Source organism: Ischnura elegans, chromosome 3 (assembly GCF_921293095.1).
Source record: "Ischnura elegans chromosome 3, ioIscEleg1.1, whole genome shotgun sequence".
Classification (NCBI taxonomy): domain Eukaryota; kingdom Metazoa; phylum Arthropoda; class Insecta; order Odonata; family Coenagrionidae; genus Ischnura; species Ischnura elegans.
Window position 1 is genome coordinate 63,545,214 of NC_060248.1, and position 27,925 is coordinate 63,573,138.

The 27,925-nt window shown below is 37.5% G+C and overlaps 2 protein-coding genes across 4 annotated transcripts in view; one reads left to right on the forward strand and one right to left on the reverse strand.

The window, feature by feature from the left end:
• Positions 1 to 27,925, reverse strand: part of LOC124155917 (rab3 GTPase-activating protein catalytic subunit) — a 166,877-nt gene that overhangs the window by 2,501 nt on the left and 136,451 nt on the right. The window contains exons 10-16 of the mRNA XM_046530140.1: positions 10,879 to 10,933; positions 10,516 to 10,600; positions 10,202 to 10,419; positions 7,949 to 8,086; positions 5,173 to 5,272; positions 2,390 to 2,877; positions 1,027 to 1,239 (exon numbers count right to left, since the gene is read on the reverse strand). Of these exons, the coding sequence (XP_046386096.1) occupies positions 1,027 to 1,239; positions 2,390 to 2,877; positions 5,173 to 5,272; positions 7,949 to 8,086; positions 10,202 to 10,419; positions 10,516 to 10,600; positions 10,879 to 10,933 (1,297 nt within the window). The remainder of the gene's footprint in view (positions 1 to 1,026; positions 1,240 to 2,389; positions 2,878 to 5,172; positions 5,273 to 7,948; positions 8,087 to 10,201; positions 10,420 to 10,515; positions 10,601 to 10,878; positions 10,934 to 27,925) is intronic.
• The window catches only part of LOC124155916, a 120,032-nt gene continuing 117,912 nt past the window's right edge, over positions 25,806 to 27,925 (forward strand). For all 3 annotated transcript variants that reach the window (XM_046530136.1, XM_046530138.1, XM_046530139.1), the window contains exon 1: positions 25,806 to 26,270. The gene's annotated coding sequence lies outside the window, so the exon portion shown is untranslated. The remainder of the gene's footprint in view (positions 26,271 to 27,925) is intronic.

The window sequence follows — 27,925 nt, forward strand, 5'->3', positions numbered from 1 at the left end:
GATCCATCACAGTAGGGGTCTAGCTTATTTGATCAAGTAGGAAAACGTTATTTTTGCACAAAATCGACAAAAAAACATAAATTGTACTCTAAATGAAAACTGAAAGTAATGTGATTAATTAATTTGAAATTTGCATATTTGCTAAAGCTAAATTAATGCTTGAATTAAGAATAAGTTCATATTTGCCAGAAATATTCTCAGCTAATTATCAAATTTACTGATGAAATATGCATAGGCAGAAGTGCATAGGTCCAAATAACAAAATGTGCATATTTCATGTCAGTGGTCAAAAACCTAAGGTTATCACATTTCCATGCAATATGCTCAGCCACAACAGCTATCCAAAGATTTCATCACAATTAACCCAATGGGACACCATTGAAAGAGACCCAAGAACATGGGGGGTTAAGCATTATATCAGTTGCCTTTTTTCGTGCATTTCATTCAGCGGCGCCACTGGGCAGCTGTATCTCATTCAAAGTGACTTTCGCCATAAACCGTGGTGGATGTGGTCTTTTTTTAGTTGACAACCGTCTTGCATGCATTAATTGTGTGGTTTATATGATTTATTGGCTCAATTACATATAACTGCAATGTATTTCCTAGTGAAAAGAGGATATCGATGACTGGAAGCCCATCGAGTTGAGATTTTGGAAATCTGATTTTAATGCGTGCAGAGTGACAACAATTCCAGTGGCAGACTTGAGAATTCTCTAATGTAATATTTGTGAATGCAACACAACACTGGAAAGGCACTTCCCGTGTGTACAGACATAAGGAGTAAAACCTTTGGCTATAAGAGTAAATTACATGCAGTAGTGTATTTCTCAACAGAGCCTCTCCAGTTATGAGGCTCATTTCAACCACACATAATTACTTTTGCAAAAAAAAACACTTAGCAAATAAATGACCCTGAGTATGTTTTCTCAGGCCATAAATATGAAATATTCACAAGTTTTCTATTAGGTGCATTCGTTCAATCCTAATCACATCCACTATAAGATTAATTATCATAGATAAACTCACTGTTCTTTCTTTCTGGATAAAATTCCATATTAACTCTCCGACTAAACTCTGACGTCCACCCTCAATCTGTGCCTCTTCTTCACCAGCAAGTGACTTGAGGAAAGAGAAGTACTCCTTTGTTTTAAGTTTCTCCTTGTCCAAGTTGAACTGCCTCTGGGCTCCCCTAGCCATTGACACCAAACTTTCAATTTTACCCATTTCAAAAATAAGATCCTGGAAAAGAAGAAAGGATAACTTTGGAATTCGATCATTAAATGGTAGGTAAATAAAAATGAAAAGTAGGCTCCCCATCTCCAACAATGTTCGGGCACAATTATGCACATTTATGTATTTCCTTGAGGATTATGTGGGAGCAGTGTATCAAAATTTTGGTGGAGACCTAACCTGGTGCAGGAATTCTGAGAAGATTTCATGCCAATGTATGATTTTAATATGCTAGGAAACCTCAAGGACCAATGAAACTTTAAAAGTCATTAAGAATATCACAATCAAATGCAGCATATGATACAGGAAATTAGCTCATGAATATAGGCTAAATAAGGACTCATTCCTAGCAGCCAAAATTACCATGCTAAAGAATTAACCCCTTGGTTGGGGGCAGAAATTTCCTTATCTTTCACCTGGTGGGGAGCAAATCCACCGATTTTCGGAGATGCCGTTTTCGAAAAAAAATTTATAGTAAAGCTATTGCACAGAAATGGCAATATACTTCAAATATATCGGTATAGAACCTCTGACAAAGAAAAAAAATGCAATGATGCATAAAGAATGAATATTTACGCCTTCTCCGCATAACATTACGACGCGACGGCACGCGCGACTATAGTCGTGCTCCCCACATGGGGAGCAGAGTCCGCTTGCGACTATAGTCGCTCTCCCCAGTTAAGGGGTTAATGGAAGGTACACTGCAAAATGTCCATTACAATCTATGTTCAATGCATGGCCCTTATATATACTGGTTGCTAATCTCCGGCTCGGGAGTGTTGCCTGTGATTCCGCTTTCACCCCTCAAACCCCTCACATGCCTCCCCTCAAACACAACTCTGGGCACAGTCGCGCCACCACTAGGGGAAATGTGGAACTAACTGTGCTGTCGGCGGCGGTATATGCTTTCGACAGTGCAGTTAGTTCCATATTTCCCCTAGTGACAGCGCGACTGTGCCCTGAGTTGTGTTTGAGGAGGGAGGGGTTTGAGGGGTGAAAGCGTCTGTCGAGGCAACACTCCAGAGCCGGAATATGTCGGGAGATTAGCAACCAGTATATAAGGACCACGGTTCAATGATTTCAAGAAAGCATTCACAGTAATAATGAATATCAAACTTGTATCTAGGGCGTAAAAAAAAAATTAAAGAACCTGACTCACTGTGTAAAATTCAGGATCAACACCCAGAGGATTGAGAGAAATATTTCTCACTCGGCTAACAATTCTCTTGAGATTATGAGGCACATAATGAGGCAGAATAATATCCTCAGGATTCAGCTCTTCGAGAACTCTATCAGAAAAGTTCTTCATCTCCATGAATTCAATGTCGCACTTATCTTGATCATCCTTCGAGGCTTCACCTTCCAGTTTTTCATCATTCTCAACTCTAACAACATCTACTTCTTCTTCAGGAGGTTCTAACTGGTCCATTTCCTCCCCAATGCGACACAGAGCTGCCTGAAGCAGAATTGGCAGAATATTTCTGAAAATCTTTGACACAGACAATGTCTCCAGGAAGTGGAGCACTTTTTCTGCCTCACATCCATCATTGAATAATCGTTTCTGTCGTCGAGCAGGCACAGGCTTTGCTGCAGACCACACTTCTTGCCACTTATTGCCAGGAAGTAACATTCTTTCACTCAAATGCCCTGCAAAAAAATTATGAAAGTGGCAATGAAGTTGATGCAATGTGTTAAACAACAAGATGCAATAGAATACCCAGCTCTTTCAGCTATGAAATATGTAACTGAGTAGGATATCAGTGATTGATTGATTCACAGTAACAATGTTCTTTTATGCTATAATAAAAACACTTATCTAGTAAGTACTCTTAGACTGTCTTTTTAAATGATTTAAACTTTCTATATTTTAATGGATGCAGGTAAGTTATTGTTCAAAGTTTGTGCACATATTTCAACTCCTATACAAATACCGAACACAAACAGCGAATATACGCAATCTTATAATATTGATGCCTTTTTGATATAGGCGTACAAAAATAAAATACTGTATCAACCTAAGTTGATTTATTTGCATATTTACAGAGAGACACATCTGTATACATCATCTACCAGCTCGTACTATACAACAGAACTTGTAGTCACAGCAGCAGAGACTTGAGCTCAGCCTCAAGGATGATTGTAAGTACTGGTATGATGGCATTTACATCTGTAAGCATTTGTAATTGGACACCATAACACACCCAAATGATTCATGAGGCATGAGTCTTAGGTATGGGTTTGTAACAGTAGTTGCAGAACTTTAAATTAGGTAGGGATATGGAAAAAATACAATTTCAATTATCTAATGAGGCCAAAATTTTGGTTGAGTGAAATGAACAATAATTTGTGAAATAAAATCAACTATCCAATTTTTCTCCAATAATGTGCAATTCATACGTGTGAGCATTTCATTTGGCAATCTACTGCTGGACTAAATGCGCTGTTCCTTGGTGCCACACTGCAAAGAACACTGACTTGATTCATACTGGTGTCACCACAATCTGTAGTGGGTCTCTCAAAGAGTTGATGACGTAAAAGAAGCAACCAAAGTTTTTTAATTTGTCATTGGACATTCTGTAACTAGTCATAGTGTAGGTATCATCATTATTGTTACCATCTGTCATGTCCATGGACTACAGATTTCACAAATATGATGTCCATGGACATGACGTCCACGAACATGGTGTCCACGGACATGACAATTTCCTCTAAATGAAGTTGTAGTCGGGAATTTAGGGCACTGTCCTTACTATGCTGAACTTGCATTTTATAGCTGCAAAAGATTTCTCAATTGTAATTAGCAAAAGATTTCACTTTCACTAATTTTTACCTGTCCACGGACATGACTGATGATCTTGGCTCTTTCAAAAAACTGAACCAACATTTTTCTTCCTGCATTAAAACATTCACTAAAACAAGTAAAAACTCAAACAACCCAATAAAGCTGACAATATCTTTCTCTACACACTGGTTGTTCAGGGCTGCCACCATGCCCCTTTTTCCTGTTTCCATGGACATTGCTTTTTTCGGTAGGACAAATGTTTTATTTTATTTTATAATAAATATTATGAAATAAAACAACCCAAAAAGACTATTTTAGAATGTTGATATTGTTTTAGTTTGTTTAACCATAGACTTTATAATAAATTATTGAGTAAAGGTTACAAATACAATAAACACCTCTTCGAAAATCTATGTGGGACTGTCCGTGGACATGGTGAATAATAGTCTGTGGACATTAAATTTGGGGAAAATATTTTTTTTTCATTTGATAATTTGTCACTAAAATAACTAAAAGGGTACATAAAATAATATGCCACTTTATTTTTTATTTACCAGTTTTGGTATTTTTATGGCAGTCCATGGACATAATTTTGTGCGACTGCAGGAGAATGACCCATATAGACCCATTGTTGAGATAGTAGCATTATTGAGTAAGTCATATCAGCAGAGTAGGGGAGAATGGAAAGGAATTGAACAGATTGGGTGAAATAGGAAGGATCCGAGGTTTGAACTCAGGAAAACAACAAGGCACCTCTGATAAAAGGTAAAGCCTTCAATGGTAATACTGATGATGTGAGCAAAAAATGAAAAGGACACAATGACAGGATAGAAAGGCAATTAAAAGATTGTAAAAACAGGATTCAAGCAATTTAGCTGTAAACCTATGGCAGGCGAAGCAAAATTGCATCATAAGATTGTCCGATGAAACAAATTAATTGGAATGAAATTATTAAAAAAGCTTTATATTACCTAAAAAAACAAACCATGATGTGAACTAAAAACTTTTTTTACCACGAAGCACACTTTTCCTTTACTTTAAAAACTATGATAACTTTATTTATTTTATTATACTTTATTATAATGGTAATAATGTAATGATAAATTGATAATCTACAGCAAAATCCAGTTATGGAAATTTAATTACTTAGTGGCTCTCACCTTTCTTTTGTCCAAACTCATTGAGGACTTCCTCTTCAACCCAATCTCTAGGAGAATACCACCTGATAAAATCTATTAGTTCAGCACTTGGATTAGCTGCCTGTGAGAATTAATAGAAAGGGAAAAAAATAAGCTCAAGAAGATAGATCAACAAAATACACAAATACTTGTGAACATATAATAATACTGAATAAAATTTGTACCTAAAGAGAGGTACATGACCACAACATAATTGAATTAAAAAAATATATGTGTGTACACTTGGATAGCCAAACATGAAAACAAAGACAAAAAGCAAATTTTTTTTTAGATATTCAGCCGCAAATGTGTGGATATGTGAGCTACCTATCAGGCGACTATCTACATTCACTTCAGGTGACAATGGGCTCAAATGCTAACTCAATCCTGACAAATCCTCAAAACTGACGGTATAAGCGACCACAGAGTAATCTTTGCGACGTTAAAAGTTGATGTGGTGTCAGCCGTAAAACCAAAACGCAATATTTACCTATTCGATAAATGTAACTTCACTAAATTTGGCGAGATGCTTAATGACTCCTACAAAAAATTCGTTGTTACATCAAAGGACCAAAGCACAGATGTAATATGGACACATTTCTTAGAAATTCTGCGCCAAGGAATCAACGAACATATTCCGCAAAAACTGAAACGTGATAATAAGGAACCTCGCTGGTACAATAACGATGTCAGAAGAGAACTTAGGAAACAGAGAAAACTATACAACTTGTACAGAAAGTCCATCACGTCTCGTAATAAATCGAAGGAACTTGAAGCTAAAGAAAGTTACGCTGCTCAACGCTCAATAACCAAGAAATCAATGCGAACTGCAATGCGAAAGTTTAAGAAAAAAGTACTTGGTGAATTACTCGAAGAAAATCCTAAATCCTTTTGGTCGTACGCGAGAGAGCTTCAGGGAAAATATTCAACCGTAGATTCGTTATTTGATAAAGATGGTAAACTTGTCACCGAAAATATTGGCAAAGCTAACACTTTAAATGCCCACTTCGAAAGTGTATACACTACTGACGATACTCAATTCAATGTAGACATCCCATATACTGAGGATTTGATGGAAGAAATATCTATAAAACGTGATGGGATAACTAAACAACTACAATCGATTAAGAATAGTAAATCTCCGGGTCCGGAGGGAATACCCTCGCGTGTCCTCAAAGAGTTAGCTCCACAGATCGCGCCTTACTTAGAGATCATATTCAAGAAGTCACTCTCTGAAGGGAAGACTGGAAAATTGCAAGCGTTACACCCATTTTCAAAAAGGGAAACAGAAATGACCCAGGCAACTACCGGCCAATTTCACTAACATCAATTATAGGCAAGATACTTGAACATATCGTTGTTAGTAATATCATGACTTTCTTGGACAGACGTAACTTCCTCCATGACTGTCAGCACGGATTCCGAAAAAATAGATCCTGCGAAACACAGCTCGCGCTCTTTCTTCACGACGTTATAAAATCTGGTGAATCGAAAAGACAAGTTGACGCACTATTTCTAGATTTTAAGAAAGCTTTCGACACTGTACCTCACAACAAACTTTTATACAAATTACAGTCATGCGGATTAAACGAAACAGTTGTAAACTGGATACGCGACTTTCTCAGAGATCGTAAACAAAGAGTAGTTCTTGACGGAATTAGCTCTGATGTTGTAAAAGTTACATCAGGTGTTCCACAAGGAAGCGTAATCGGCCCCCTGTTGTTCATTATATACATTAATGATCTCTGCTCCCGCATTAGCAGTAAAATACGTTTATTTGCTGACGACGCTGTCATCTATCGCGAAATTAGTGATCACTCTGACTCTGAAATTCTATCATCGGACTTAAACAACGTTCATTTGTGGAGTCAAGAGTGGGGACTCGAACTCAATCTGAGCAAATGCATGGCGGTACATTTCTTGCGGAATTCATCCAACACTAACAATGTTTATGCAGTGAATGGCATTAACATAAAGGCAACAGACGAAGTGAAGTTGTACCTGGGAGTTACGATAACCTCGAACCTCACGTGGGGAACACATATAAAGAATATTTGCGGCATAGCCCTGAAGAAATTAGGATTCGTCAAGCGTATTGTGGGAAGACTTCCGAATGAGAAAGTAAAAGAAAGGTGCTATTTCGCTCTCGTCCGACCGCACCTTGAATATGCAGCGAGTGTATGGGATCCAGTGCAGAAAGACTTAATCCGCGAACTGAATAAGATACAAAGGAAGGCTGCGCGTTTCGTCAAAAACCGCTCTACGGGCGTACAGACAGTGTTACCCAGATGTTAAGCGAATTAGGCTGGGAGCCGTTGGAGACTCGGAGGCTGCGCGCTAGGCTTAGATTGCTTGAACAATTAAGAATGGATATTTTTAAGAGCGACACAGAGAACATAATCTTAGAGCCACACTATATTTCCAGGTCCGACAGAAGCGATAAATTAAGAGAGATTTTTTGCCGAACGGATAGATATGGGAATTCGTTTTTCCCCCGAACAATAAAGGACTTTAATAAACGCTTGTCCCAACCTCGTTAGAGCACTTCTTTTTTTTTATAGCTGTAAACGGCTGGTGTCCTAACACCCCCTGCCACACGCCTTTTAGGCGGCTTGCAGGGTATTATGTAGATGTAGATGTAGAATCCACCATTATTTAAGGGGTATGCAGAAGTTGAATGGAAAAGCTCCTAAGATGTGGTTGATTCTTTTACCTTTAATGGTTTATTTATATGAATTGAAACTTAGCCTCTATGTACCTTAAAAGATTCCATGTCAGATAGCAGAGAGGCACTCATTATGGTGGCTCTGAGCTCAGCACCAAGGGAATCATTTCCAAGCATCAGCATTAGTTCTGCATCCTCTTCCAACTGATCTTCAGTTTTTGGAGGTATTTCCTGCAAGGAGAATATTGATGCAAAATATAGAAATACTGTCACTCATCCTTGAAACAAGAAACGCTTAAAGAAGAATTTTGTTATTAAAGAGAATACATATTCAACACCACTTCCTCACCTTCATCTCCAAGTGCTTCATGCGTAATGCGGTACTTTCCTTTACTTAGAATAACTTTGATAAATAATATAATTTCTTCTGGGAGACAGAGTTACTACTTAGATTTACATCAAGTAATACTGGCAAATAACTTGAAAATATAACAAGGTACTTCTTAACATATCCCGAATGGTAAATAGCCATCTATAAAAAGGTCAGCTTTAAGTACGTTAAATAATAAAAAGTCAAGGGAAGTCTTTGCAAGAGATATTTTAAACTACACTTAGCATTTTCTTCAATCTATTACAACCAAAAACTCTTAACAATTTAGGCATTCGACAAAAGTAAAAAGAAATTCAAGAAATATTTTCAGCATGAGATATTCTAAAACTTGTAGGCCAAAGAGAGGTACATATGTCCATCCATGATTTAAGTCAGTGAGATAATAATATAACCTGACAACATCCTTTGCAAGGCACAATCCCTAATTAAAGGTGGACTACATGGAATGATCAACATGAAACAGGGGAGAAATTAAATGTAACTTTATTGGCTTAGCCACAAATTCATCCATCGCTGTCCAATTAAATCATCACAGGGAAGTTGAGTATTATCTATAATGAAAATCAAAGTTTCCCAAAGAGAATAATCAGTTTTTAGCAATTAAATGATTTTTTAAAGTCCAATCTGTGTAAAAATGCATATAACACTTACATTCTAAAGAAAATATTGCATTATAGTTGATTTTCAACTAAAATAACAAATGAGGACCATTATACTTTGGATTTCAGATATGCCCTATGAAATTAAGGGTAGTCAGAAATTAACCTTAGAAACATTACATGAAAAAATTGCAAGATTCTATATATTCCTTCAGTCTCATTGGTCATGAAAATTCCTACGGGTTGCATACATAACTTCACATAGCACTTAGTAACGTTTGCCACATATTTTGCTCTCTTGATGTCTACAGGTGACCATCAGCTTCCTATGACTGAAATAGGTAATCATACCTAGTAACTACCTATATACCACACTCACAACTGTACCAACAGAATAATAACATAATTATAACTTGATCTGGGGGGGAAGTTTCATAAAGAGTGAACTATGGCCGACCAAAAGTTATCAGAAATTTAAGATAAAAATAAATGTGTAAGCATCTGAGAAAAAGTAAATTCTATTCATAGTCAGTGATTCCAGGATTTCAAGACACTAACAAATGTATTCAGGAAAATGGAAAACTTTGGGGATTTTATTTCTGCAACAGTGCTTCCCAACTAGCACAGTGTATACTTCTTCAGCTTTTTAAAGCCACTTGTCTGTTTCCACACACTTTTATTTACACCGACCATGGCTTGTGCCATTATCAAGGTTCCCAAAACCATGGTCGGTGTAAATAAAAGTGTGCGGAAACAGACAAGTGGTTTCAATAAGCTGAATATCAAAGATTTCCACCGTATCACGGTGGACACTGTATCTTTTATTGTATACTTCTTCCCTTTTTCTCATCACCCCCTTCTTTCCCTTGATTATCCTATATCCCTATTAAAGGCTATGAGAAACATAAGGCACTGATAACAACAATGAATCGCTTCACTCAAGAAATGTGAGAGGAAATAATAAACATTTCAAAAATACATTTCCTAAATAGCAGACATATAATGAGAAATAAACGATTCTTAAAACATGATAACAGTGACAAATAGAAGAGATAATTCTAAATGTAAACTTCAGCACATTTGAAAATACACACCATAGTCATCCACATTGATTTACGGCAAATAGGAAGGGATCTATGCCTTTTTTTCTCGATTACAGCACTTTAATTCGAGGGGTACAGAATGGCTATTGTTTTATACATCTAGAACTTTGTTCTCCTACTCTCAGCTCATATTGAAACAACACTTGCTGTCATAACAATCGATGGTTGACAGTCAAAAAATGCGCAACGAGCATATAACTACATACTGGACAATGGCTTCAGTGGCCATTTTGGGTTCTTTCTATCAACCAACCTGGGTTATGGGCACATAGAGGGGCTCTCCTGTAGACAAGATACAGATATCCTCCATCTTCTCAAGCCTCCCTTCCGGACGATTCCACAGGGAATGTTTCATGCGTGGGACCTGAACTTTTGAGGTCGTTTCTTCCTTCGAATCATCTTCTTCATCCTCCGGCAGATCCTCTGGACAGTCAAAGAAGTTGTCATCTTCATCCTCACTGGCTTCCGAGTCTGGTTCATTGGAAAAGCAAGAAGCCATCCATCAGAAAGATAAATCCATGCGCAACATTACATTTAATCGAGTACAACTGAGTTTCTTCTACATACCAAAGTTGAAGGATGAACTATGACTGGGTGGATTTTTTCTAGCATCGATTTCCCTTTTTCTTCGGTCAATACAGCAATTCAGCATCTGAAATATAATGGAATACATCATTGGAAATTCATATACAGCAAAAAAATGTAATTCCCATAAATTATAGGTAACAGATGTAACTAAACATTACAAAAGTCAATGAGCTTGCCCAAGACACTTCATGAATTATAATTAGAAGAAGAATTTCTTGTGGTATGCCATTTAATAAACCCAGAGAAACTTCTTTATTCAAGCAAAAACCATTTCCCCATTTCACAAGTATTTTGTAAATTGACAATGTTTTCCAAATGCTGCGGAAAAAAATAATCACCAACCTGGAATTTTTGGTGAAGTAAGCTGGTCTTGTGATTAGGTTCTCCAGGAATCAATCTGTAAAATAAAGATAAAAATATAAATGAAGCTTACTTCAACATAAATACAATGAAACTATGTAAAAAAATCTGGAATGGAATAATTTTGACAGAAGCCTTTTCACAGAGCACATTCATAAATTATTTGAATCAATTGGTAATACCTGCAGGAAGATATGGCACAAGATTCAGTTCAATATAGGTGCAAAACTACTACTAGCTACTACATGTTCGAAAAAATTTAAGTGGAGTATAAAATAATGACCTGGCAAAAAAAAATACAATTAAACGTCAACAATATCGTACAGTTACCCAGATTGATCGGCTATTTTTTTTAATAGCAGTGGAATCATTTAATTAAGCACAATTTAAAAAATGTATACCTGACATTTTGAAAAGAAAAAAACAAGTTTTATTAAATAATTTAGAATGATGGTCATTTTCGCTGGGAAATATTTTAGATAATTTGAGAAAAGTTACATACATTATTATTACATCGGGTAATTAACTCCATCATAAAGAAAGGTACGAAACAGTGTTTCATAAAGAAATCAATTACCATTGAGTGGTACAACGTGGTGTTTTTCAAATAACAAATAATAATAATGACTAATAATTTTTTTGGAAAAACACTATTTTTTTGCAAAACATAACCGTCTATTTTTTTCGATTAATCGATTTTTTTATTTTGAATTTCGATTTTTGTTGAAAATTCCAGCTTTTCCTTTCGATTAAAAATCGATTGCTCATTTTTCCATCACGACGATCACCCTTTTTCTAAGACCATTTAATAAACCATAGAAACCCACACCCAAATTGGCTTGATCATGGCATTACTAATTTTAGTAGTACCTTGACCGTGATAACGACAAATCGACGACTACAAGTGATTTTTTTAACGGACACGCATTCTTCGGCTTTGGCAACGATTCGAGCGCATTTCCCTGTACATTTCCCCGATTCCACCCGAGCTCGAAACTCCTTCAGCGGAGACGATTCGCTGGAGGAACAAAGATCATGCTCGTATTTCAGAAGACAATGACCACTTGGATCGGTTTTTAGCGACGTTTACCCGCAACGATTCTAAATGGGGCCTTTATTCGAGCGTGAATTAAACAAAAGACGGGTTAGATGTAAGGCGTGACGGACCATTAAGCGCTTCAAGCAAAGGAAAAAATTATTCCTATGCCGAGGTTTCGACAAGAAAAGCAGCACGTCAACTTACTATTCCGGAAGCGTTCCAATCGAACGCAGAGTAAAAAAAAGTTGATCTTATTCATCATCTCAATCAGGTACAAACTGTATCTGATCAAACTGTAATCTCAGCTTCCTTGTACACTATAATGGGTCAATAAAAGGCCAATTGAGAAAGTGTTGGAAAGGCAGGCTTTTTATTGGCCCTGGTCGCTCACATTGGTCCACTTGATACATATTAAAGGATGGGTGATAACCAATAAGATGTAACTGGGATCAGCGGCAGATGCTCAATAAAATGTGAAATCGGTCACGAGCAGGAAAGTACAGGGACCTGGAGGGACGACTAGGACCACGAGCTTTGAAAAGCAGAAAATGCAGATGATAATCCGCCAAAATTAAGGGTGAATTTCTCCCTTGAGACACAGATGGAGGAAGTAACGATAATTAAATTAAACGATTGCATACAAAAACATCGTGATAAGTATACACTAGCAACTCAAATTACATTAATCGGCGACTACATATCAGCGGATATTATTTAAGATCTGAGTTAAATCATAAGGAAACATTAGCTTTACACATTAGATCGAAGGTTTACGCAGCATGGGCTTAAATTCCGCTGGACCTTTATCAAATGAACTGAACACAAATTACGGCACAAAATGAATCAAAAGTATCAATGAACTTCAATCCAACTAAAAATCCAAGCATGTGGCATCTCTTGTTTTATAGGAGCTTGCCATTTATATGGAACTGATTAAGTCAATATTGGCTTTCGTTGGACCATATCGTGCGCGCAACATTCAGCCAATATGGGAGAGCGCTGAACTCACAATATCGGAAAATATTGTTCCGCCACTCGGGATTTGTACGTTTCGCAATATGTATTCTGCCTGTGTTAATTGCCCTCATATGTCATCAAAGACACAAATTGGATGACTGGGTATGTGCTCTGAAATTCAGCCAGCGGAAGCCCTACAATCGCCGGCATTCGTACAGAAACGACTACGTCAAACACAGAGAGATGTCACTGCTAAGAACTCAGAAAATAAATTAGGTTTGCATTTTTTTAAACTGACTACTTATTGACTGAGATAATAATAAAGTAAAAGCGCGCAGCATTTCATTTAAAACTGAACGCGAGACATGATGGACTGATGAAGACAATCGCGAGGGACAAGTGGATGGCAAGAACGGATAAGGAAGACTTCGAATGAAATATATGGAAAAGGTAAAGAAGGATGTGAAAGAAAAGAAATACATAGGTGTGAAAAGATGAGCTGATAGAAGAATTGGATGGAGAACTGCGTCAAACCAATCTTAAGATTGTTGATCGGTGATGGCGATGACTGAAAAAAATACTAATATCATTGAAATACTTTACATGAAGGTAAGTTAAGAAATAACGCCCTCACTATAACATGGATATTTAAAGATATAAAAATCAACTAACTACATGATATTCAACTATGAAAGTATGCACGAGGAATTCTGATTTAAAATACGGCTGAGAACGTCTTTTTATTATGCTTCCTATATTTTTCAATTCATTCTTGCATTTGGCGCAATCATTTTATTCTCACATTTATACTTTGTTTTACCATATCTATTTAAAGATGTGAATCTATTTCAGCAATTGTATACAATTTTATTTTATCACAACACTTGTGATATGAGAATAGCATTGAACTTGCCATAAATTATAGTCATTTACGTATTCCAAATTCGCGGTAGAGTCCACTAATGAAAGGATACTTCGGAAAATATCTACAGGCATACGTATCTCTATATCCATAAGTTTCGGTGCGACGCGACTGCTAGGTTGTATATTAACTTTGAGACGCCCGTGGTCGGCTTCTGAAACCGGTAGTAACCCCGAGACCTCATCGCACTCACTTCCCTTAAAAATTCCAAAGGATTAACAATCCTCGTGAACGTCCTCCGCACTAACGAGAAACATCCAATAGTCACTCACGCGAATTCTTAATTTCCTCCACAACACAAACATTCCCACGAAATGCCACATGGGGGTATTTATGCCCCATGCATTAATGTCGACGAGATCTTTCTGACGCCTTTCCTTAATTAGCCGCCGTCATTAACCTCGAGTACGGCCATGTATGATGAAGGCCGCGGGCTAAAACGAAGCAAGCGAAGAATTATGGGAGGGCACATTAGAAAGGAAACAGTAGCTGGCAGGATTCGGTAGATTCTTCACGTGAACAAGTGCGCCTGTCATACCTAATAACCCCTTGGGCTGAAATTCCGAGTCTATCTCGTCGTGAACTTTCGATTCCAAATCGCGCAATGACGAGTGTAGCTCGTCATAAGATTTTCATAATTTTAGCTCTATTTAAGGGAAAAATATAAATATTTTGAAAGTTTTACATTTTTCATACATCCATTATGCACATAAATAATTCATATTTCATGAAATATGATGCATTGGAAGGAATAAAATAATTTTATACGAGTAACCATAGCTATGTTCTGGATGTGATTAACTGAATACTTTACAATATGAAATAATAATATTTTTTATTTCACTGTTCTAAGTTGATTACAAACAAAAAAAATAACTTCATTACCTACCATTTCATTTAAAAGATTCACAGAAAACATAAAGAGAGGATAGGAGCAAGATATTCAGAAAATAAATTGAAGTGGAAGGGGATAATGTACCAAAACAGAGGCATTCATGATTTTCTAGTCTGCAAAATGTGCAGTGATTTTTTTTAAGGCTAGCCCAGCATAGCGTAATCCTGATGATGAGAGGACGTTAAGTAAACCAGTGATTACCTTTTCGAATTATAAAAAACATATTCATGATGCACACTGACCCTAAGAACACTTCATAGGTCTATCACTGCTTCATCCCCCCAGCTATTAATGAAGTAGTCCTTTACGAGTTACGACGAACGCGTGATAATACTATGGCATATGTTTTGTGGAAACAGGATTCCAGCAGATCAAATTTTTAAACTCAAATTCCAGATATTCAACATTATAAAGTATCACATTTTCATCCTTACATATTCTTGCGCCAAGGCAGAGACATAGGAGGAAATCCGAACCATATCGGGCAGCAAAAACCCTTCACGTCTACATTTTCGATAAAACTTGGTCACATGACTCACTAAGGGTGACAATTTAGCGAGACCTCGGTATTCGCGTGGTTTCCGCGCAGAAAGTCGCAGAAGCTTGCTATGAGAATTAGTACAGGGTTTCACAAAAGCTGTCACATAGCAAAATATTTTTCATAAAAGCGAGTATGATATGTGATATCAAAAGTACACATTACGCTCTGACTAATTATTCCATTTAAACTACTTTGGCACAACTATTTTGTTCCCTTTCCCTAAAGCTAATATTTCAAATATAATTTTCTCAAAATTTTATTTTTTTATTCAAACTTTGCTTGAAACATGTACCAGAGTGTCTTTAAATGGGTAGGATGTAATGAATAGCCGTTTCGAACGGGAGAGCAGAATGTATAACACCGTTCACATGTCTCACGGGCCCAGACAGCGCATCCCCTGGTCATCTGCGAGGTATATTGTTACGCGCAGGCAAAAACCTTGCGAGCGTGGAGGTCAAGGGGCCCAAACACCCCCAAATTTTTGGGGAGATACAATTGCGCGCCATAACGAGAAATGAATGCAGTTCTAACCTGCGTAATTACGTTCCCCGTTTAAACAGCCTTTAGAATTACTTCGGCCGTCCCCATTTTCATCTTGGACTTCCCTCCTCAAATCACAATTCGTCCGAATCTCTAGCAATCTACCAATTAATCCATTTCTCTTCTTCTCCCTCCTACAGGCATTTTTACTTCTAAACATCCACTCCCCACTTGGTACTCCGTCCATCCAAACCTTCCGTCTTTTCCGTCTGTCATCTAAAATCTTCCTCTCCGGGCGCGCCATAATGATAAATTAATGCAGCTCTCACCTGCGTGCCCCTTGTTAAACGGCCTTTATGGTTAGCGCTAACCAGAGATAAAAAATGCTCAATATTATTATTTTAATTCATTATTTATTTTTATTGCATTATTGTTTGTTTAACATTCATTTTTAAAATTTTAGTTCAATTTTTATTAATTATTAATTATTTTTCTTGTTATGCATTTTAATTAAAGGCTAATTGAGTTCTAGTTATGTTAAATCATAGTGCGGCCATTATTTTCTTTTTTGCGTGTGATATGGTATGGTTTGTTACATCACAGTGTGATCTTTCTTTTATGCTGACAATATTGTCTTGCTGAATTGTTTCCATACCGTCGGCGGTCCGCAAAGGGTGAATTTTTGATTTTGTACTATTTTTCCTTTTATTTTATGCATGCATCGTTTCTAAAACCGTCAAATGTGATGTACAGTTATTTTCTCATGAGCTTAAAAAAATAAATACCTAGCGATAAAAATCCAAAGACTAAGTCATAGCCAGGGACATGGCCAGGGAGAAAAAAAGCTGCCCATGAAGACATTAAACGGATGCGGGATCTGATGAGAAGCAAACCCCTTTTAACGTTTCCGTCGACACTAAGACGACGAGGACGGTCGCATCCGCGGACATAACATATATTCCCATTGCTCGATCGGCGTTCTTTCCTCCTTAAAAGTCTTTCCCACGGACGTCAAAGTTTTATACGGAGGCAGAGGCGTCGTCACTACGACAGAACATCTCCTGTGACAAGGATTTCCCCTTGCACCGCCGGCGGAACGCGGGAATTGCTTTTTTCGCCGGCAAACCGCGGCGAGATGAGAAAAACGCCAGAGCGGAGTAGGAATGCCACGACAAAATGTTATCGTAGCATCCAACCTCCGCGACGAAGTGGAACAGAATTGGAAACAAAGCTTAATTATCTTCTTCAAATTCAAGGAGAGATTCTGTGGAACATATGAAGTCATTAGAGTCAAATTCAGAATATTATAGCGTTGTCATGCGAAAACGTAAGTAACTTCACCATCATAAACACGTCAAAAACTTTCCGAAAAGAATAAATAAGAAGCTTTAACTATTCCCAGGTCTCACTTATTAGAGCGTCTTCAAGTCTTCAGGGTATTTACGTTGATTTTGAGTATTTTTATTTCGTTAGTCATTTTTATTTCATTATTGTTTGTTTAACATCCATTTTTTATTTTAGTTATATTTTTTTCATTTTTATTCATTGTTAATTATTTTTTCTTGTTATGCATTTTAATTAAAGGCTTCTTGAGTTCTGGTTATTTTAAATCATAGTGCGGCCATTATTTTCTGCATTGCGTGTTTCTGTTACATCACAGTGTGATCTTTCTTTTCTGCTGTCTAACTGAATTGTTTCCATACCGTTGGCGGTCCGCAAAGGGTAAATTTTTTATTTTGTACTATTTTTCCTTTATTTTATGCATGCATCGTTTCTAAAACCGTCAAATTTGATGTACATTTATTTTCTCATGGGCTTGCAGCTCACGACAATAAATGAAATAATTATTATACTGAATGATAATGGGCAAGACGGTTTGAGCAACACGTCCTCTTAAGAACCTTCAGCCATCATTTTCCGGCGGGGGTGCCAGTCAGGTGCAAGGAACTTTAAATCGAACACTACCGTCCACCTAGCAAGCAAAACCTCCCACATACCAGAGAAAACAACCGGCTTTAAGTTTCAACTTCCGGGGAGAGATCGTTTCCCATTGGCACGCGTGCCGTAGCACGCACTTCCGAAGCAGGGTGCACGACGCCAGTCGGATCCGGGCAGCCCGACACACGGACAAGTGAACCACGGGCGGCCATACCGACGCTTGACGTGCCGCGTCGAAATGTTTTTTCGGTAGAGATCCTCCCTGATACTTTCGCGCCGCTTGGCTTACTTCCCTGCGGGTCACAATTAATATTCGTTATCAGTTCGACCCGGAAGCTTTTCAACGGGCAGGCCGTCAAAGGACGTGAGCGCCCACCGAAACACCAACGTTGACAGAGGACATGCCAAGTCAAGGTCGGAAAATGATAATACGGCCCGCTCTCACGATTCAAACATTCCCTACACCACCGCCAACGTGAGATTTAAATTAAAATAATTTATTTAACGTTGAAAATTATTCCCCAAATAAAAGCGTCGCAATAAAAAATGAGTACACGCGCAAAAACGAAGAACTGATTAAGGATGATTTTTTTGGGTAGGAAGGGGCAATTACAAGCGTTGCGATAAAAAATAAAAATGGTACATTCTCAACAACCAAGAGCGGATTGAGGATGTTTTTTGGGGTGTTCACCACTTATCTGGTGTCTTGATGGTGTGTAATACCTCTCAGCAGTAATGTGATAGGTCATAAACGAGTGGCTTTTAGATATTCTCTAATAATCTCCAAATATTGATTGTAGTGCTATTGATATCAACTCGCACTGAGGAGCCCCCTTAATGATTATTACCTTTCATATATTTCCAATAATTTAGGGGGAGGTGGCCCCAACCCCCCTTGAATTGCCACTGGCTACAATAAAGTTATGTAATAAAAAAAATAAAAAAGCAGTTAAAATAAAATAAGTGTACGAAATAATAAAATTAATACATCAAATCTAAGACTCAGAGGAGGAGGGAAGGAAAGCAGCAAAAAAGCGGAATACCTTTCATGGATAATTGGTTGTCTCGGGCGTGGCTTCATGGAATCCACTTAACATAATGAAATTTAAAATAAATTGTAATTCCACATAAAATTAATACTGTAATATCTAGGTTTCAACGTTGCACGTCATCATCTGGCGGATCAACGGATTCATAATAAAGTTTTTTACAGTTCATTACCTTCAATGGAGTAGAAGGAAACAAAATAAAGATACATACTGAAAGTAGTTCGTGCCTAACCTTCGGCGTTGAAAACCTAAATGAGTGTGCTTCAGCACACAACACGAAGATTATTCATCAACGTTTTCTTAAAGTAAAATTTTCCGATCGTTTGATTTCATAATTTTTTTAAGCACATACTCGTACACGCCGTTCATAGCGTGCAGAGTCTAATTGGCTACTCGATTATCGTAGTCTGGAAAACAACAACCAACTAATATGTAATTTCCAAGTTGATGGTTTGAGGTGTTACTTTACGGAATTTATTCATATTGAATTAAAATTAAACTATGTGTTTCCGCATAAAATATTTATTAGATCACTACCATGGTTTCAACGCACTGCGTCATCCTCAGGAACTAGATGCGCACAGGCCTGAGGACGACGCAGTGCGTTGAAACCATGGTAAACATCTAATAAATATTTCATGTGGAAAAACATACCTAGGCAAGTACATATAAGATGTGTATTAAATAACAATAATAACATCAATATCACTTATTATTTATCTAGATGTTTCTATGCGCATACCGGCAGCTCCGTCGTGGGACAACCAAACAGGCAACAACCAGAGCTCAAAACAAAAATAAATATCAAAAGATATTGAAGATACTGCTAACATTTAACGACTATGTTCCACGTATATGCATTACTAACATTCTACGGAAGGCAACAGTACCAATCAATTTTCAACTGACCCACTGGTTTCGAAGTTAGCAGAGGTTTGCGTTGTTTACAACAACTCCGTTAATATTAGTGGTATAAACAATTTGTTTTCGGCAAACTACCAATAATACATGTGCCTTTTTTATGTCAAAATTTCAACTTAAAGGAACAAAAACTACGGGAATGCCAAGCACTCAAAGTTGGGCAACTTGATTTTATGCGCAAAAAACGGGTACTTTTTTGAGAAAAAATGAAGTACAGGAAAAACTATTGAGACGAAGACTTTTTAAAGTACTTGATACAACGTAAAAATAAATTCTCTTTCGTATAATTTTGTTGCATTGAAATTGATTGCTTCGTTTAGACGCTAGAGCTCCTCAAACTCGGGTATCTTGCTTTTTTTTTTACAGACAGTAGTTTAATTTTCATTCAATGTAATTTCCAATTTCTGGTTTCTTTACCGAAAATATTGTTTGAACTTGTTGTGAATTCTGGTTCTGGCAACTGACTTGCAACTGTATTGTAGACTGTTTACTCTTTAGGCCAAGCTTTTATTCGGATGACTGTCAAATACGAAGATTTTCAAAGCACAATTAATTATTTAGCGTAGCACAGTAACGGAGATCGCACCCAAGAGAAGTGTATTTATGCTTTCGAAGACAGCAAGACATAGATAGGAGCATTGACAGATGCTGGTAGCTAGAGCCTCCACGGAGAACAGGTGGGAATCGAGAGAGTCGTTGGTAATTCTCACGAAACGGGTACTTGCGAGCGATGCCAATGCTGTGGTAACATTATCATAGCCAATGAAGCGTCGCGAGGGAGGGTAACTCCTATCGGGAGCAGCACCTATGCGAAGCACACAACCGATGCAGAGATAAGTGGAAGAACCAGGGGCTCGCAGAAGTAAGCATAAAAATCATTACCTTCGCTGCAAATAAGAAAGGATTTGAATATCGCAAAACATACCGGAAATCCGAATCAAGACTAGGATAAGACAGGTGGCACGTGTTTCTAACGACAGGCAACGAAAGGAGATCTGGTACTTGTGAATTTACGGGAAGATTATATGAATCTCATCCAGAAAACAATTATCTTATGCATAAATATCGAGGAAAAGGCGAGTAGGAGCTCATGATGTAACATTATATAATTTTATACTGATATAATCTACATTAAATTGACGCTTTTATCTAAGGCACAGGGAGAAACAGAGTACAAATCATTTCAAAGAACATTTCAATACATTTAAGGTACTCGAACGTCTGTATTTAAAAAAAAATTAGGATGTCCAAATTGTCTTTGCCATTGCATTTAAATGTATTAAAATTTCTTTAGAATACCTTGTTAATGCTTGCCAACACTAAAGTGCTTCAGTAAAAAATTTGACGAGTGGAGCGCCATTATATAATATTAATGATAAAAATAAAATACTAGCACATAGTCATGCAACTTTTCCAATTGTAAGTGACATATTGGAAGTCAAAGTATTTTATTGAAATGAAACCAGCGTAAGAGTTTGCCAAAAAAGGCGGAATAACTATGCATATTCCAGCCAATATTTATTGACTATTTTGCATGTACTAGTAGTGTGCCCTAACTTCATTTATTTTAGACAAAGGATATCTATGAAAGCATTATTATTAAATAATAATATGGCCAATAAAAAAACTAAATTTTGAATCGTGTCTCTGCAAAGGAGCCTTCAAAAGATGTTGTGAGAGAAATCGCAACAGCAGCCTAACAAGACTTTTGAGCCAGGTGCCTTGATGTGTTCTGGAGCATGCTCTATCTCTCGATATGCTAGGTTGATAGCAGGCGCGCCGACTTACAAAAAATATTGGGGGGGCCCTAACCGGGGAATTTGCCCTGGGAAATTTTATAAGTAGTGAGTTTTAAGTTTTTTAAGCATTTTAGAAGAGTCATATGATCAACATTAGAACACTGATAACTCGAATCTCGATATCTGAACACTCCGGGGAAAATCGACAAGCCTGACACATTATTTCCTCACACCCATAACGAATTTTTGAGGGGGCTCGGGACCCTTCAGGCCCCATGGAGTCGGCGCCACTGCATAATATAACTTAATTATTTTCTTGAATTATTGGGGGGGCTCCGCCCCCCCAAACGAATTATTGAGGGGGCTCGAGCCCCCTCAGGCCCCATGGAGTCGGCGCCTATGGTTGATAGCTGATAACCACCAACCTAGCATAAGGAAGACTTCAATTTAAAATCAAGAAGGTGAAAACCGTTTATGACTAAATTGACCACGCACGTGATACAACCTCTGCTACGGTTATCTCCTTTAACGACAGCAAGAAGGGAAAGATATTCCCAAGAAAATGCATGAAATTCTTACTGTGAAACGAAGAATTACGATGCACACCGTAAACAAATAAAATTTGTTTCCGCAACTAAACTTCGTTTCCATTTCTTCGGGTGCAAGATAAGCTAGAAATGACTGGGGTACTCTGCCATTAATGATTATGATGATAGAGTATGCATCAAGTCGAATTCCTCCATCTATCAATTTCACAGAAAACTATAACAGTACGAAATAAACAGGTAAGCGAACTTAAAATCTCAACAATACAAAATTGACAATGCTAAAGAGTCCTTTCTGGATGTTCCTTCATCCAATCCATAATTCTAAGATCGTGCCAAAACATCTCCCCAAAGAATTTCATCAACCAATCAGAAGAACATATCAATAATTTCCATTTCACATTTAAATATAACCCAACAAGGTGAAAGGTGACACAAAATCACCGAATGGTTCGTTGTCATTATTAATCAAATTCTGGGACTTTTATAGACTGAGACCGATATTAAGAAAAAAACATTCATTTCTGCCAAATCAGTGGAAGGTTATCCAATCCAGGTGGAATGATATCCAATACCTGATATTATTCAAATATTTCCTGAAATTATTCAAAGATTTCGCGACATCTTGAGCTGCAAACAATCGTGAAAATGCACATGCAGCAAATCTCAGTGCAAAATATCCATCAATACCACGTTGAACTCTCTAATCATAAATAATAATTATTACATGGCCCAAACATGAGTTTCCGCGTAATAATATTGCTATGAGGTCACAAGATGATTTCGTATCGGGGTGCAAGAAATGCAGGACACCCATCAAAAGAAAAAATGAACGCGTTAACATTTTACCACCACTATCTCGGAAAAAAACTGAAAGTTTATTAAAAACCGTCAAATTTGCGTGGGAACAATGCTCGCATCCGAACGTCTTTATCTCGACGTGTGTATAAGGGAAGACGTGCCCTAGTCCTATGGTATAACAAATGCGTGTTATTAAGAATCCGCACAATATGAATACTATTTATATCCATTGGATATAAACTTTCGACTCTTGCAACGAAGCTAGCAGTAGCATTAATTTGGCTTTCACTTTCTTCTGCTGTGTTATCCATGAAAACTGCTTCCATTTTCTTCAAAACGATTCTCCGAAGATTTTTCAAAAAAATAAACATATTTTTTTATACAAATATCATTAGATAGACAAAGAATCATCATCAGTAGGGCAAAGAAAAGTTCAATACTCAACGTGTTGATGTATTGTCTGCATGATCCTTGATTACTCAAGGTTAACTGTGAGCGTAAAACGGTTTCCGTTCACCTTACGCATCACAATAGCAAATGCGATACCTAAGTCGCCGAGGAAATAAGTAATCAAAGCAATAGCAGTTGGAAGGGAAAAAAGTTGAGGGCGGGGGCGAGGAGCAAAGACAATACAGGTTCAAATAAAAAGTATCCTGATATCTTCATTAAATGCAACCGCAACCAATTATAATAATAATTGGAGATGCGACTGTAATAGGGTGAAAGACCTTAAGTTACTGGAGCGCAAAATAACGGAATCACTGAATAGATCCATTAGCAGTGGTATCTTACCTAATCGGTCACAAAAAGGTCAAATCACAAGCCAACTTCAAAATTGTTCTTCTTTATCCAACAAGAACTCGTTTCGGTACTTTATACAATATTTCGCGGTTGAATTCAACACCATTGATCTGAAAGGATACTGATGACATTCATTAACTTACAGTCATCGGCTGCTCCACTAATGTGATTCTTACTCCTGGAAATATTTTACAAATCTCACATAACGTATTTAACAATGAAATGGGAGTGCGACGAGGTGAGGTAAAGTTATTTTCATAAATTATCGTAGGTTTTCAAACACCCTCCAATGATGAAAGCTTCTCAATTTTCCTATTAAAGCGTCACATTTCTGCCAAGGCTGAGTAAAACAACTCCCTCTATGGCAAAGCATTATCGAGCGAGGGAGAGGTCAAAGGTTACAAAGCCCAAGAAATGTTTTGTGAGGCGCAGTCTTAAGTGAACTCCCAAAAACAATTTTTTGGGTACGGTCTTATTAAAGTTATCCCTGTTTTAAGTTACAAAGAACAATTGAGATTCGTTTTTGACATTATGTGTACAATTCAGCCCTCCAAATAAACAATCGCGATACAATCCCATATGATCCAGCTAATGTCGACGTGACATGCCGGCTCCTTTCTGATCTTAACTTCCTTATACACTACACCTTTACGGAGCTAGTCTGTACAAAAAGGTTTGGCTTCACTGTGACACAGAGAATACGATTTCATACAAAAGGGTTATAAAATATTTATAGCTTATTTGTGGAAAATAATGCTAATTTTTCTTCATCTGTTTAGGATTTTTAAACATTATAACTCAAACTCAAACTCTCAAACATTATGCTCAAACGGTTATATCCTCATCGTCGAGAGGATATTGCAACGCAAGAAGGAGCGTATTAAGTTGGTTGCGTTCACCTTTACCGGCTACTTTTCTATAGTAAATTTATGAAAATAATTAATATTTGCTTGAGTTCATTTAGCAGGGATCCGTAAGGATATATTGAACTCCCCTTTCAACAATATGATCTATCCTTGCCCCTATCAGTTCAAATTGCATAAAGAAAAATTGCTATAAAATATAAATGTAAAAACAAATGTATAATATAAATGTTAACATGCTGATTTATTGCATCACCTGTTGGTATCTCTCGAAAAAATTAATTAACAAACGCCTTAATACCATCCCTAATAAACCAACTAAATCAATACAGACCCAATAATGACCCTTAAAGCCTAAATACGAATTATTTTAATAAATTAAATACAAAAAATAACCCATTAAACGGCAGGCAACTAAATAATACGTTCCTTCTTGCGTTGATGTCTCTTTTCGGACTCTTACACCTTTTTACGCCTAAGCACCGACTCTCGTTAGAAAATCAGTTCATGAGCCCATAAAAGAAACCCCAAAACTAAAAAAAACACAACAAACTTAGAAAGGCAACAAACTAATGGGTTCGTTCATGCGTTGATGTCACCTTTCTAAAGAGGAATCTACCCAATAAAGCACGATACCGCCTTATTATGCCTAATCACCGCCTCATTGTAAGACAGCGGTTCCCAACCTTTTTTTCTTCCCGTACCCCTTTGTATGTATATAACTAATATTGTACCCCAAAAAATGTAACATGCACATTTTATAACATAATTTCGATACAGGTAGGAAACACGTTTAATAATAAATAATTGTACCAATAGAGACTCAGTTTTAAATACCCAATATCATATGTTTAAACATTTCCTGGTTAAGAGATAAATAGTTCATGGCATCCGCCACAACCGATTATTTTCGGCGCACCCTCACTGGTTCGTACCACCGGTTGGGAACCACTGCTGAAGAACATCAGTTTATAAACCTATAAAAAATAAACCACGAAACTAAAAAAAAAAAAAAACAGATCAACCTGCTTATCCCCCTGTTGAAATCTCCTCTCGACTACAATCACTCTTCCACATTGATGAGGGTACGGTGTGATCGAATGACTAACGGCAGGACAACCCTTCCACACCCAACACACACACCAGTGCAGTGGAGGAGGCATCGGGAGCGGGGGAGGAAGCAGCGGGCGGCGGCGGCGGCCCCGCAAGACGCCGAGGAATCCACCAGTAGGAGAGATGACGACCCCACCACCACCACGGAGGAACAGGGAGGAGGAGGTAGAGAGAGAGGGGGGAAGGGTGGAGGGGAACGTGGCCTGGAAACGGCGGGAGGGGAGGTAAAAGGGGCGGGGGAGGAGGATCACGGCTTGGGACGGAGGAAGAAAGCCGAAATGCAGACAGTCTCAAGCGGTACTCCGGCCTGTGAAGTGGTGAGCGAGCCGTAGCTTAGTCACCAGCGAGGAGGAATTCGATCCGAGCAGGAAGAAGGGCTAGGACAGTGACCGCTTCTCTCTCCCCCGGACTCGAGGACGTCTCCGGCGATCAAAAGGATGGATTGTTTGAAACAATGGAGGGAGGCGGAGTAAGGCGCGAGAGGCGGTAGTGACGGTGTTAGTGGACGATATACGACCAGAGCACGACCCGAGGAGAAGTAACTGTGTGAAAGAGTGAACGAGGTGTGATTGACGAGGAGAAGAAGACTGAAAATATACTCCAAGTCGAGATGAGGACGACGTGAAGATAAGTTCGAAAAATACTAAACCACGACAGACGAGAGACAAACCGGTGTGTGAATGTGATCTGGGGATATTTGGAACGAAAATAAGTTTTTGATCTCAAGGAGCAAACTTTGCAGACACCGACGAGGAAGCTATCTGAAAAAGGTGAGTCTCTTTCATATGCATATACATTCGCGGGTATTACACACTTATGAAATACGTAAATATGCCAAAACTGACTTCGTTTTGAGCTTGAGGAGTATTAGCATCGTTTAATATATACAGCAATAAACAACAAAAGGACCTGTGAATATCTTGTATTTTATTTTACCACTTGCAGATACCTAAATTGGGATTTTTTACCAACGTGATAATTAAGTAGTATTAATATTAAGCACGTAAGTTGTCTCACACGCTTCATCGAATCAAATGATAAATTATGGTATATTTACACATATTGTGCTTTTACTTGTTAACGCTCATCTTGCATCTCATATTAGGTCAGCTCTATAAAAATTGCAAATGGCTAATAAAACCTAATTAGCTTCATTAAAGGGGTCGAAATTTACGAGAACAGACAAAGATTACTTTTTAAAAATTGCAATTTTGACTTTGTGGTTTTTGCGAACTTTTATTACCTTAAAAGAAAAGTTGCCCGAGGTGTTCATTTAGTCACCTTAGGATATAAGAATGCTCCAAACACACATATAAATAGTAAGATGTTTACATAATAGGAAAATAATTACAGGACTTCGTTCATAAGTACATCAATATAGATTATGTCAGCTTTAAGGTTATAGCTAACCCATGCCCTAAATTATATATGAACTTTTAAAGCCAGCCAAAGAAATTCATTAGAGCAAAGATAAATTCTCCAGAAAACTTCTAAAAATATTACAAATTCGTACTTACATAACCTTAGGACGTGTTCTGGTACGATAGATTGATGTTGAGAAAAAAGTATTTGGAAGAAAATCAATTAGCAAGCATTGTAACTAGTTGAAAACAATAAAAACACAAGCTCGATATCTCTCAATTAATTTAGCCAAAAGAGATACAATATGGAATAAAATATGTAATAGCAACAAATCCGACTCAGCAAGTTTCAATGGATGTGAGGGGACTGGTTTGCTTTTAATATTAAATGAAAAAATGCAAACAAATGCTACGAAGTTTAAAAACTATTAAAGCAATTCCTTCAAATTCGATGAGAAGACTGCTTTCATATATCGAACCAATAACTGCGTTCGAAGGAGACGGAAGACAGTATACTGATTAAAATCGTCCATTTCTATTACATTCTAATTAAGAATTTCCACGACATCGTGCAACAAATCAAGCAGAAAAACATCTTGCAAAGGTTACATGACAAACATTGGGTGGTAACGAAGTGAGATATTGAAAATAACATCCTGCAGGCAATACAGAATGTACACAGCAATAAATACCGATAAATATGTAGCAACATCATCAGAAGAAATATATAAAAGAGCGTTCATCTGCTGCGCCTACGGGAAAAAGTTTGAAAAAGAAAAAAATTAGATCTTGCGATAAATTTTATGAGTCTGATTGACTACCTACGACATAGCGCTTGTTTTCATGTTGTTTATTTGTATTGTAAATTTTGCACGTACATTAAATTGAATTCCCACGAGGAAAGAAAACTATCAGGATTTTGATACGATATATTTATAAGTAGACAATAAGAGGATTGTAACGAGATGATGTGGAATTATTCCGTATTGGAGTAATGTGGTGCAAGTTTATACAAACACACCTTTTAATTCGACCAGGGTTCAATGTAAGTACATCATCCTTCG